The sequence below is a fragment of the Aegilops tauschii genome, chromosome 3 (assembly GCF_002575655.3).
Source record: "Aegilops tauschii subsp. strangulata cultivar AL8/78 chromosome 3, Aet v6.0, whole genome shotgun sequence".
Lineage (NCBI taxonomy): Eukaryota > Viridiplantae > Streptophyta > Magnoliopsida > Poales > Poaceae > Aegilops > Aegilops tauschii.
Window position 1 is genome coordinate 501161772 of NC_053037.3, and position 14009 is coordinate 501175780.

General features: G+C 49.1%; 1 protein-coding gene across 1 annotated transcript; it reads right to left on the reverse strand.

Annotated features, from left to right (window-relative positions):
• Positions 1–1041: 1041 nt before the first annotated feature.
• Positions 1042–5012, reverse strand: LOC109786824 (uncharacterized). The gene is made up of 5 exons (XM_020345389.4): positions 4312–5012; positions 3077–3535; positions 2598–2975; positions 2448–2515; positions 1042–1539 (listed from the first exon to the last, which is right to left on the reverse strand). Exons 1-5 carry the CDS (start codon positions 4765–4767, stop codon positions 1326–1328), a joined length of 1575 nt encoding a protein of 524 aa, XP_020200978.1. The 5' UTR covers positions 4768–5012; the 3' UTR covers positions 1042–1325.
• Positions 5013–14009: the final 8997 nt, after the last annotated feature.

Here is a 14009-nt window from a genome sequence, read left to right on the forward strand (position 1 = left end):
TAGTTCTTTTGAAATTATCACAATTTTTTTAATGACTTCGTTTCTAAAAATATTTACGTTTTCCAATAAGAAAATGAGGTCCGAGTTTTTTAAATATAATTTCGCTGCTTATGGTTCATATAGACTGGGCTACCTTTTTGGACACCCAAATCCCAGTTAGTATAGTGGCTACTGACGTGGTTGACTATTGTGATGTCCCTGGTTCGATTCCTATTGCACATTTTGGTTTATCTTAATTTTGTGAACTTTTGTTTAAATTTTTGCCACGACCTTTAGTTTCTTAATTAATGATTTGCGCTAGAAGTCTAACATAGCAGATTGGCAGTCCCAGTGGTTAGCACAGCGTGCACATAAACTGGAACGTGCGGGTTTGATTCCCATCACCCTCATTTTTTTCTCGCAATTTTTCTCCCATTGAAAGCGGCGCACCCACAAATGGGCCGGCCCAGGTGAGCCGCCCAGGTGCAAAACGTTGACTTCTTGCCCAGGTAGCATCGTACGTAGACCACTTACCGGAGTTCTCTTCTCTGAAGAATAAAAACTTACCGGAATTACCAGCACGGACTAAGTACTCTGAGAAAAAGACCATCCTGTCCTTTATTATGAAGGGGTATAGGGTAATCTCAGCCATCGATGTGATTAAGGGGGTCTACTGAAGCAGAAGTGATGTTAATCTAAAAAAGGCAGACAAGGAGACTGTTCTCTGCCGTTTGCTCTTCTAACATGTGCTTTCTGAAACAGCTGGGTTCTCTCTCCCTCGAATTTCATAATGAATATGGGGGCCCTTTGGGGCTCCTTTTCCTCTAAAAAAAAAGAGGAGTAATCAGGCATTCAGGAGGGAAAGCAAGATGCTGGAGTAGACAACATCATTGGCGACGGCAGTAGCATCAAACAAGGAAGAAAAGGGAACACCATCCAAGCTATACCTCACAACATATGTTTCTCTTTCCTGTACACAACAGATGTGTCGTCCAAAGCATGACCGCCATCAAGCCGGAGGGCAAGCAAACAACAAGGCCAACAGTAGATAGAAACAGCATATGGTTCCATACTTATCCGTAATATACTAATAGGCACCGACGCCAAGCAAGTAGTCAGATCATCATTTACAGGAACACGAAGTCAGATACTATCATACAGCATTGGCTAGCACTACAGATGGAAAGAGTACCTACGTTTCGAGATCATACAGCATTCAGAAGGTCGTCGCCAGTTAGTGGTGGTACTTTGAGGCTCGGATGTGCTGATTGACCAAATGACCATCCAGATTTTACAAGATACCATGCATGGCCACAAAATGGTAGTTGCATCAGTGATGTTTGCCCCTACTTTGGGAGGAAGGACGACATCGCCCGTCTGAATTCAAGAGATCCTAGAGCAGATTTTGGTAAAGGGCTGCCTCCAGGGAACCACAAATCACCTCTGCCAGGAAGCATAACCTGTGGGCTCATACTCTTGTCACCATCACTTGTCTCAGCAGGAAGAGCTTCATTCTTTTTCTTCACAAATTCGAAGAACTCCGCAACTTGACGAGCATATCTTCATGGGCAACATTGAAACATCAAAAGGGTGCAGAGATTTGAAGGAAGTTAAGAGCACATGGGGTGTTCAGGACTTTGGTGATACATTATTAAAATAACAATGCAGGTTGCTGGAAACTATCATTACGAGGAAATTCGATAAAATGCCAGTCTTAGTTTGTTCTTTGATTAAATGGCATGCCATGTGTCACTGACAGGCGGGTCCTGGCGTGGCATTTTATAAAGGCCAAACTAAGACGTGGCATTTTATCAAATCTCCACAAATACATGCTACTGTCAATAGGAGTATATCAGGAATTAATACATAAATAATTCAAGAGACAAAATAACAAATACCATCACCCTGGATACAAGGATAACAAATTGAACGGGTGACGATTTTTTCTTACAAGTGTCAAAGTGTATAAATACAGACCTAGCAAGGCTGGACTTGGTCTCAAAAGCATTTCACAGGAATTACAAAGTTATATGCAAAGAACCACCTATAAGCCATCCAGATTGTTTACAAGTATATGTGTTGTCTGTTCATATCTAACCAGACCTAGACTTCAGATAATTCACTTGTAACAATGTAGCAGGCATGATATACAGTACAGAACTAGTGTCACATAGGTAAAAAACAAACAGTAAACTGAAGATGTAAAAAAGCACATAGAAATTACTGAATATTTTAATTTTGGGTCAGTTTACACATCACAGCTTAACCTTTCCTATTTGGATTCAGTTGGCAACAATTCCAGCAACATTAGTGAGTTCAATTTTGGAACATGTAGATCAATACGCTAATTTCAATGCTTTCCGCTCAAAGAATATCATATTCTTAACTAATGCCTGCTTAACAATAAAAGAATATAAATAGAAAACTGAAACAATGCTTTCAGGAATATAAAGGTTCTGATCACTTACTGTCGTTTAGCTTCAATGTCCTTGTTAAAATCAATGTCATTTTCACAGTCCAGGATCAGAGCAGGAACCTAATTCGGAATAAGCATCAATATGTGACCAAATAACTCCTTACAGATCACACTTGGGCAAATAAAGGTAGGAGAAAGTTACCTTCTGGATACTAGAATGCATATGATCTCCTTCCAGGAAGAACACTCGATCTCGTATTTCTGGATGTAGTGAGCCCTCCATATGAATTGGAAGCTGACTGACTGACAACAAACCAGAACCTTGTCCTTTGGACGGAAGTAGCCAGCTTTCATGTTTCTCATGCAAACCTTGAAGGTAATCAAGACTGACACCACCCTCCTCAGACCTTTTCCGAACCATCATTCTTTTGTGGCAGGTGTCAGGGCTAGCTCTTAGATAAATAAAACCATCAGGGACAAGACCCGGGAGAGATGACACAACTGGGTCGAACCAGGAATCGTAAATGCTGATTTCCATCTCGTTCATCCACTTAGCTTCATGAACAGCACGGACAAAAACCTGAAAATCAACATGAGTTCACTCATTAAATAGGAAAAGATGTTTACAGTGGGATAGATCAAAAGTGAAAACCTAGTGTTTTCGGCAAAGATATGACCTACCATTCTATCACTGAAAACACTTCTTTCCATCAGCCGGAGAGGCTTTATTCCACTTGAAGACTCCCTCTCTTGCATCACCCTTGTCACAAAGACGTAATTCTGGAAAGTGTAAGCATACCTCTGTGGTTCAGCATAGAAAGCATCAAGTATGTTAAAGTGATCAGGCCCAATATCCTGCCACTTTGCAACAGGTTCAGGTACTATTTCCACAAGGTCACGTAGTTCGATAGTCTCGTTGGCAATTCTTTGAAGGAATGTAGATTTCCCGACACTGATATTCCCTTCAACACAAAAGGTGAGCCTCTTTCTTCTGCAAGGCTTAGATGTGTCAGTGTCTTTCACCTCCTCATCAACGCTCTCTTTAATGAACAAAGTTATACTCTCAGCATGGTTCTTGTGTATGATGCCAACTGAACTTTGCAAGAACTCAACCATCTTCACATCAGACTTGCCAAAGAACTGCAAAACTTAGGAAGTGTTAGCTCTAGGTGCGTTGAGGTTAGATTGAACCGGCAGAATTTTAAGTGAGGAAATCACCATCAGATTCATGTGACAGGATTGTGACAAACAACTAAAGAGAATAAAGCAAACTCAGAAGATAACAGACAAAGGTAATTGTTCTTTTTCCCTTCAAACTTAAGAATTTGACAGTGATGATGCTCCAAGCCTCCAATGATAACATAGTGGGAATCAAATTAATCTATTTTATGTGATGCTACAATCGATACGAATTTGACGGCATATCTGAAGTTTGTGAGTGCAGCGTAGGTCTAGGCATAAACTTCAGGACTAAATCGTTGCTGCTGTAGATTTTGGAGCCAATGTGCATTTAGCAGTGCTGTCTCGATTACTAAAACTGAGGAGTGACCACCAGAATTCTAATGCCGAGTTGGTCATCAAGGACGGACTAAATTGCTTGCAATCACAGTACACCAACTGTAGTATGCCAGAATGCAGGTCTAAACATATCAGTTGCTTGAGCTAACAATAAGTGGTGGTATGTGCCGATATTTTCTCAGGCAACATATGTCAACAGAAATGTATTTTCCATGTGACCATGTCAACTCTGGCAATTCAAAGGAACCGGTGAAGACTCCAAGCATATGTGTTGCTTACATACTTTGCAAACTAAAGTAGTGATCTAAACGCTCTTATAATACTTTATTACAGAGGGAGTACAATAAAACCAAGACAAACAGTACGAACAATCCAGAACAGCCCACCCACGCACGCACCTTATCCCGGTAGAGCTGCTTGAGCGGCGCAACGCCATCGAATCCCTTCTCAACGAGCTTCCTCTGGTTCCGCGGCCCGACCCCAGGAATGGCGAGCAGCTCCCCGCTCCCCGTCGCCGCATCGCCCCGGCCTCTCTGCCTCCTCTCTGGCGAATGACGACCCCCACCTCCTCTGGAGCCCCTCCCCTCTTCCTCCTCCTCCCCCTCTCCCGCGGCAACATCCCCGCGTCTCGCCGCCTCGGCGGAGCAGCAGAGCCCCCTCCTCGCGACCGCGCCGCCACCGCCGCAGCGCAGCCACGGCAGGGGGCGGAGGCGCGCGGTGCTCGGCATCGAGCAAGCGGAGAGGGACGGGCCTGCCAGGCGAAGCGCGGGCATGGGGGAGGAGGGCAGCAGCGGCCGGGCCGGGGCCGCGGCCGCGTCGAGGAAGGAGGCGGCTCGGGGGAGAATCCTGTGCATCGCTGGCTGAGGCGACGGGGGCAGCGGAGGTCGGTCTCCGGCAGGCCACCGGCCGACGTGGCGGTGGCGGGTGGGCGGCCGGAAGGGATTGGGTTGCGGTGGGGTTTAGGGTTTTGGCGTTATCATCTCGCGGGGCTGCCGGGACGAGGATGGGGAGGAGGGTGGAAGGAGAACTGGCGCGGTGCACACGAGTGGTCCACGGGGAGCCTGTGCTGGGTCCACGGGAACTGAAAAATGCGTAAAATAGGACGGGCCGGCGTGTCGCTGCACTTTTGTTTTCGGTCCTGCGCTCGGTGCATGGACCGAACTCTTCGGCCTGTGCAGGCCTGACTCACTTCAGCACACAAAGAATTGTAAGAGCAACTCCAATGGGGCTACCCAAACGGACGGCGCATTTGTTCATTTTTTGTCCGTTTCGGTTGGTCGCCCGCCCGGCGTCCGTCCAGTTTTGCATTTGGGTCGGCAATGCGCCCAACGCGCCGAGCCATTTCATGTCCGCATTCAACTTTTAAATAAAAAAGGCCTGCGGCCGATCATGCCAGCGGCCATGTCTCATGCCGGCACCATGCCAGCGCCGCATACAATGCCGGCTTCAGAAAATACCACAGTTCATGCTGGCGCACTCACCAGCCGGCCGGCACACATGCCAGCACAAAAAATGGTGGGACTTGAGTTCGACCACGCCATCGCGGCTCCCGTGGTCATGCCGGCACACCTGCCGGCATACAAAAAAGATGGCCCTCGATGCCATAGATCACTCGTCGTCGAACTTGAGCATGTCGGCCTGCATCTTCTCGAACCACGGCCTTTTGCTTGGCGACAAGGTGTTGAGATCCACCTTCATGATCTCCACCCCGGTCATCATGCTTGCAAGAGCCATTTCTTTCGCCTTTGTCTTGGCGTTGGCGGCCTCGATCTCTAGCAATGGGAAAGGTTGAAGCACTTGCCATTGTGTTGAACCTTGAAAGCCTCCAAAGCTTGAAATGCCTACAAAATGTTTCGATGCAAGCATATGGGCAAGTGATAGCAAATGAAGACGTAAAAGGATGATCTTGATGGCACAAAAGAGGGCGGCTTGCTTGCTATCATACCATGTCTTGCATGCCGATGCCGCTCACGGGGCGGGCCTTGATGCTCTCAAGGGTGGCGCAAAACTTGTTGCACTCTTGTTGGATCACCCTCCGCCGCTTGAAAATGGAGACCCACCCGCGCGTGCTCACAAATTGGTAAGGTGGAAACTTCTTGCGCTCATGAAACTCGCGGTGCACACGAGTCCAAAAGGTCGAATGCTTTTGCTCGGCGCCCGTCTTTGGGTCTTGTCCAATGTCTCGCCAACACTCACAAAGGAGCTTGTCCTCGGCAGCTGTGTACGCCTTCGTGCGCTTGCTCTTGCGCTTCGGCTTAGGACCGGCGGCTTGGTTGGCGAGCTCGTCCTCGAACAAAGGCTCCACTTCGATGTCGCACTCGTCCTCTTCCTCTAGCCCATAGTCCTCCGGGAACTCGTGGTCGAGGGGGAAGCCGTCCAGGTCGATGCCGACCTGATCACGCATGAAGGCCGCCTGCTCGGGATCATAGCCAGCGGCCGGCGTGAACGCCCCGCGGCCGTCCTGGCTTTGTGTCTCGTCGGGATCGTAGCCAGCGCCCGACGCACCACCCTTGAAGATGAGGTTTTGCATGTAGTCCTCGTCGACGGCGGACGACATTTCCTCGAACAGGTTACGGGCGTCCGGGAGCCCGCCGGCCGGCGTCTGTCGCGCGCGTTTCCTCGTGCCGCCGGACGACGAGCCACCGACCACCGGGGTGGCGTTGAGGTCGATGGGCGCGGGCGCGGGCGTGGAAGGCGCGACCACGCTCACGCCGGGTGAGCACTCCCCGGAGAGGCGGGAGGCCTGCGGGTAGACGTGGAAGCCGGGGACCGGGTTGCAAGCCGACGCGCGGGGTGAGTCGGGCAGCACCATCCGAGGAAACGCCGACGAGCCGGTGCTGGCCGTGGCGACGGCGGCTTGGAGGACGCTGTGCTGGCTAGGGTTTACTCCTAGCATGTAGAGCGCCTCCCTCGTTGCCGCGGCGACGCGGGCGTTGGTGAACTCCTGCTGCGCGGCAGCGACGGCGGCGGCCTGCGCGGCGGCCTCATCCCTCGCGTCCGCGGCGTGCCTCCGGCCCTTCCTCTTGGCCGACTCCCTTGCCCGCTGTTCGGGCGTCAGCGCCTTCTTCGGCTTGGTTGCGGCGGCGTCCTGCGCGGGGCACGAGGCTTGCCTTTCCCGGAGGGGCGACGGCGCTGGACGAGGCGAGGGAGGCGAGGCCGGCAGCGGCGTCGAGGTCGAGGTCGATGGCGTCCTCCATGGCTGGTTGGGGGGCGGGGGCGCGCGCGGGGAAATGGGGGAAAATGTTGGTGGCTGCCACCGACCGGCGGGCCCGGGGAGAAGAGTAGGCGAGCGCGCGCGTCCGTCTCGTGTCCGCGCCGACGCAAATCCGGCTCAAAATTGGGCCTGGAATGGGTCGCCCGCGGATGAAAAATGGACGCGCGTCCGTTTGGGTCGGCGCGTTGGGCCGCCACTTTTGTCTGCGCCGACCCAAACGGACGCGGGCGGACGAAATGGGTCGCCCCATTGGAGTTGCTCTAACGTTCTTTCCCTCTAGCTAGGGTTCCCTTCTCCCGGAGGCGATCTTCCGCCTCCGTCGAGTATTCTCCTTCCCTCCTCCGATCGTTCCTTGTTTGATGGTTCGTGCTGATTAAGGGGTGACCTCTGTATCACTTCCCAGCCTGATCTACGACTTGGAGGCGACAAGAGAGTTAGGGTTCGTATAAAAGCCCGATCTGTTTCAACCTCGGGCTAGGGTTCAAGAGTTCTGCGGCGATGGGATCGAACGCCAACGAGGCGTCGGGATCAGGCGCTGCGACAGAGGTGGAGAAGATGATGGCCGAGTTAGGCCTCAGAGAGGAGGACCTCGACGATGTTGTCTTCGACGAGAAGAAGGCACCGCCAGAGGCTGCCAGGTGGATGGTTGTGGCTAGGGTTCATATCGCTAAACCATACAGCCAATACTGGTTCTTCAAGAACATGAGGTCAGCATGGGATCTTGCGCATGATGTCAAGTTTCGTCCTCTCGATGATAATCTCTACACTACGCAATTCTTTTGCCTGGGAGACTGGGAACGCGTCATGCAGGATGGACCATGGAATTTCAGAGGAAACGCTGTGATCATCGAGCCTTATGATGGTGTCACCAAACCAACAGAGGTGAATCTTGATAATCTCAACATATGGATTCAGATCCATGATGTCCCAGATCTGTATGCTCATCTGGTTGGGCCTCTAGCAGCGAAAGTTGGGGAGGTTCTGTTTACTGAAACAATGACTCAAGATTTTGCGGGTAACTTCTACCGTGTTTGGGTCAGGATTAATGTTCACAAGCCTCTCAAGAATGCGGTGTCCATGATCCGCGATGGCAAGCGAAAGATTTACCGTGTGAAATATGAACGCCTTCCGGACTGGTGTGCTGTATGTGGTCACCTTGGGCATGTCTTCAAGGAGCATGGAGACGGGATCCACCACCCTTCAGCCCTATACTACAAGGACCTGAGGGCCACATGGAATATGCGTGTTGGAGCTGGCCCTGGAGCTGGCCGGAGCAGGGGACGACGTGGAGGTCGTCGTGGTGGCCATGGAGGACGTGGCATGGACCCAGCTAGCACGGGGCAAGACTACTCAGAGCAAGAGATAGATGGTGATGTCGACGCCGTGATGAAGGATGCAGACAGGAACAGAAAGCGCTTGCTAGATGACCTGAGTGGGAACAACTTGCAAACTCTCCCATCTGCCTCTAACAACGTTCTAGCACTGCCACCTGCAGTGGTGCCGGCGAGTCCCTCAGCCAAGTAGGAACAGAAAAGGCTCTGTGCGAACCAAGACAGGAACAGTCTGAAGAAGAGTTGTGCTTCAGAAAAAACAAATGATGCAAAATCGGCGACCTCCCGCGAGGAGGATCGCCGGGCACAATGAATCTCCTATGTTGGAATTATCACGGTGCGGGCAAAGCCGCGACAATTCGAGAGCTTCGCGATCTAGCGAAGCAATTTGTCCCGGCCGTGTTGTGCGTAGTTGAGAGACAGATTTCAAAAACACGAGTCAAAAATCTTGCTGATACTTTAGGTTTTACTCATTCTTATGTTGTTGGTAGTTCTGGCCGTAGCGGTCGACTCGGCCTTTTTTGGAATGATGGAATAAAGATCAATGTTTTTGGTTATTCAGAGTACCATATAGATGCCACTGTTAGCTCCCCTAACAGCACGGACAGGTGCCTCACCTGTGTTTATGGAGAAGCTCAGGTCGGCGAGCGGTATAAAACATGGGATATGCTAAAATCGTTGGTCTCGGCTAGCCCACTGCCATGGCTATGCTTGGGGGACTTCAACGAAGTCCTAAATGCTCATCAACATGTTGGAGCGGGACAGAGACGCGCTGCACAGATCGCTGGATTTCGAGATGCTATGGATGCATGTTTGTGCCCTAGAGGACCTGGGATATCAAGGCAGACCTTGGACTTTTGAAAAGAAAACGGCTGGGGGCACCTATTGTCGCGTGCGTCTAGACCATGCAATGGTGAACAACGACTGGACTGCAATGTTTCCTCATGCTACGTTGTTTCACGAAAACGCAGCTTCCTCGGATCACTGCCCCATTCGATTACAGTTAGAACCCCGGTCGATTGCGAAAGAAGGACGGAAGATCTTCCGGTATGAGCTCTATTGGGAGAAACATGCAGATTATAAGGCTGCTCTGGACAACTTGTGGACGCAGGAGCCGGGAGCGAACACAGTTGCGGGCTTGAATAAAAAACTTACTAACTTGTCTGTCTCCCTGACCCAATGGAGTGGGGCAATGATTGGGCAGGTGTCAAAAGAGATTAAAAAACTGAAGAGAGACCTAGCCAATTTCCAGAATGACCCTCAGAGAATCTTGCCATCACATGCAGAGGTCAAAACCGCGGACCGCCTCGTTGAGCTCTATCACATGGAAGAGATTCTGCTTCGACAAAGATCCTGGGTGGATTGGCTTACCGATGGAGACAAAAACACGAAGTATTTCCAACGTCAAGCTAGCATGCGGCGTAGGAAGAATCAAATAAAAAACCTCCAGCGGGAAGATGGCTCGATGACGCAAGATGTGTCCGAGATAGCCAATTTAGCGAGCTCCTTTTACAATAATCTTTTCACCTCCGAGGGGACGTCGGGTATGAATGAAGTTTTGGCTGTTGTTCCATCTAAGGTAACAAATGAGATGAATGCAAACCTGCTAGCTCCGTACACATCAGAGGAGGTAAAAACGGCCTTGTTCCAAATGTACCCAACAAAGGCTCCGGGCCCTGACGGATATCCGGCTCACTTCTTTCAAAGGCATTGGGCTTTATGTGGCACCGAGGTGACCGAGGTGGTACTTCGCATTCTCCATGGTGAGGAGAGCCCGGAGGTAATCAATGAAACTATTCTAGTTCTAATCCCGAAGGTAAAAGATCCCACTCAGCTTACGCAATTCTGGCCTATAAGTCTCTGTAACGTTCTTTACAAGACTTCCTCAAAGGTCCTGTCTAATAGACTTAAAGTAATCTTGCCTGAAATTATATCCAAGGACCAATCTGCTTTTGTTCCAGGAAGGTTGATCACTGACAACATCATCACGGCATATGAATGCTTGCACTTCATGAAAAGAAACAAGGCACAAAGAAACCGTTTCTGTGCAGTTAAATTGGACATGATGAAAGCCTATGACAGGGTCGAGTGGGACTACGTGGAACAATGTTGAGGATATTGTTTATCTTATCGTCTCGTTCAGCTAGGGATTAGAGATTAATCAGAAATTGGATGATTAATCGATTTTATCGGTCAACTATTAATTGGATATTTTTTGCAAATCTCGGGTTCCCAACACTAAAATATGCTATATTCAACACCCAAACAATATTGGACAGAAGTTTTACCTTGATTCCTAGCCTTTGAATCCTCATATAATAACAAACAAAATAGGACAACAGTATATATTGCGTAACAAGGTCCACAAAATATAAATAAACATAGTTTTGCACACATAGTGCTATAAATATGTTTGATTTATCGGTAGATTCCTGATAAATCGCTAGTTAGAGCGATAAATCGGTCCAAAAGATAAACGGTGAAGATAAGGCATAATCTTATCGGTCAACCCCCGGTTAGTGATAAATCGGAAGATTAATCGCTGAATCGGAAGATTTTTTGAACTGTGCCTGGAAGCTATTATGCTCAGGATGGGGTTTACACCAACTTGGGTGACTCTGATCATGAAATTGGCGAGTTCAGTCAAATTCTCTGTCTTGTTTAATGGAAGCAAACTTGAAGAATTTTTGCCATCTAGGGGGATCGGACATGGGGACCCAATTTCTCCATACCTGTTCTTGCTTGCAGCGGAGGGCCTTTCGTGCCTCTTAAAAACTACAAATGAATCATCGCACCTCAGTGGTATTCAAGTAGCTCCATTTGCGCCGCCGGTAAGCCACTTGCTCTTTGCAGATGATAGCCTGCTGTTTGTTAAGGCCAGTGTTGATGGAGCAAACGAGTTGTCCTCCTTGTTAGATTCTTATTGTAATGCTTCGGGGCAGAGAGTAAACCTCTCAAAATCATCGGTTTTCTTTAGCAAGGGGTGTCCAAACAACCTCAGAACCGAAGTGAAAGAAGCACTCAATATCACAAATGAGTCCCTATTAGAGAGGTACTTGGGGATGCCATCTGATGTTGGCAACAACAAAAATGGTGCCTTTAAGTTTCTGAAGGATAGGTTATGGAATAAAGTCAAGGGTTGGCTTGAAAAAAAATACTATCTGTGGGAGGGAAAGAAGTCCTAATCAAATCAGTGGCACATGTTGTTCCGGTATACTCAATGTCATGTTTTAAGCTTCCTCGTGGCCTTTGTGAACATCTGAAGTCGCTTATAAGGAAATTTTGGTGGGGCAGCAAGGATGGAAAGAGGAAGCCGAACTGGGTATCTTGGAGTACTATGACCAGGCCTAAGCAGTGTGGAGGCCTAGGCTTTCATGATATTGAACTGTTCAATCTGGCTCTACTAGCGAGACAAGCATGGCACATTTTGATGGATCCAAACACCCTAAGCGCAAGGATTCTAAAGGCCAAATATTTTCCTACGGGAGAATTCCTTCATGCAGAGCTTGGGTCTTCTCCATCCCAGGTATGGAGAGCCATACTTGAGGGGAGAGACACACTTTCGCAAGGCCTTATACGTCGGATTGGGGATGCGCAGACAACGCAAATATGGCATCATAACTGGCTCCCACGAGTACATAATATGAGGCCGATCATGAGCAAAATACCCAACCCACAACAGCTAGTTGGGGAGATGATACTGCCGGATGCTAGTTGTGAAGGAAATATGCCCTAGAGGCAATAATAAAGTATTATATATTTCCTTATATCATGATAAATGTTTATTATTCATGCTAGAATTGTATTAACCGGAAACATAATACATGTGTGAATACATAGACAAACAGAGTGTCACTAGTATGCCTCTACTTGACTAGCTCGTTAATCAAAGATGGTTATGTTTCCTAGCCATAGACATGAGTTGTCATTTGATTAACGGGATCACCTCATTAGGAGAATGACATGATTGACATGACCCATTACGTTAGCTTAGCACCCGATCGTTTAGTATGTTGCTATTGCTTTCTTCATGACTTATACATGTTCCTATGACTATGAGATTATGCAACTCCCGTTTACCGGAGGAACACTTTGTGTGCTACCAAACGTCACAACATAACTGGGTGATTATAAAGGTGCTCTACAGGTGTCTCCAAAGGTACTTGTTGGGTTGGCGTATTTCGAGATTAGGATTTGTCACTCCGATTGTCGGAGAGGTATCTCTGGGCCCACTCGGTAATGCACATCACTATAAGCCTTGCAAGCATTGTGACTAATGAGTTAGTTGCGGGATGATGTATTACGGAACGAGTAAAGAGACTTGTCGGTAACGAGATTGAACTAGGTATCGAGATACCGACGATCGAATCTCGGGCAAGTAACATACAGATGACAAAGGGAACAACGTATGTTGTTATGCGGTCTGACCGATAAAGATCTTCGTAGAATATGTGGGAGCCAATATGGGCATCCAGGTCCCGCTATTGATTATTGACCGGAGAGGTGTCTCGGTCATGTCTACATAGTTCTCAAACCCAAAGGGTCCGCACGCTTAAAGTTACGATGACAGTTATATTATGAGTTTATATGTTTTGATGTACCGAAGGTTGTTCGGAGTCCCGGATGTGATCACGGACATGACGAGGAGTCTCGAAATGGTCGAGACGTAAAGATTGATGTATTGGACGACTATATTCGGATACCGGAAGTGTTCCGGAGAAGTTTCGGATTAAACCGGAGTGCCGGAGGGTTACCGGAACCCCCCCGAGGAAGTATTGGGCCTCGGTGGGCCTTGAGGGGAGAGAGAGGGCAGCAGCCAGGAGGTGGCGCGCCCCCTCCCAAGGGGAATCCTAGTTGGACTAGGAGAGGGGGGCGCAGCCCCCTTTCCCTCTCCCTCTCCCTCTCTTTCCTTCCCCCCTTCTTTCCTAGTAGGACTAGGAAAGGGGAGTCCTACTCCTACTAGGAGGAGGACTCCCCCTCTCTCCTTGGCGCGCCTAGGGCAGCCGGCCTCCCCCTTGCTCCTTTATATACGGGGGCAGGGGCACCTAAGAACACACTTGATATACGATATTTTAGCCGTGTGCGGTGCCCCCCTCCACCAGATTACACCTCGATAATACCGTCGCGGAGCTTAGGCGAAGCCCTGCGTCGGTGGAACATCATCATCGTCACCACGCCGTCGTGCTGACGAAACTCTCCCTCAACACTCGGCTGGATCGGAGTTCGAGGGACGTCATCGAGCTGAACGTGTGTAGAACTTCGGAGGTGCCGTCCGTTCGGTACTTGATCGGTCGGATCGTGAAGACGTACGACTACATCAACCGCGTTGTGATAACGCTTCCGCTGTCGGTCTACGAGGGTACGTGGACAACACTCTCCCCTCTCGTTGCTATGCATCACCATGATCTTGCGTGTGCGTAGGAATTTTTTTGAAATCCGAGCCTGGTTTTATGCGTTGATGCTATGCACGAGTAGAACACAAGTGAGTTGTGGGAGATATAAGTCATACTGCTTACCAGCATGTCATACTTTGGTTCAGCGGTATTGTGAG

What these genes read in the sequence shown, in the direction of transcription:
- LOC109786824 (XM_020345389.4), bottom strand. Translation starts at nt 4,767, where the DNA reads ATGCACAGGATTCTCCCCCGAGCCGCCTCCTTCCTCGACGCGGCCGCG. An exon ending in AGCAGCTCTACCGGGATAAG is followed by an intron (nt 3,536 to 4,311) that starts GTGCGTGCGTGG and finishes TAAGTTTTGCAG; the next exon opens with TTCTTTGGCAAGTCTGATGT. An exon ending in TGCATTCTAGTATCCAGAAG is followed by an intron (nt 2,516 to 2,597) that starts GTAACTTTCTCC and finishes ATTCCGAATTAG; the next exon opens with GTTCCTGCTCTGATCCTGGA.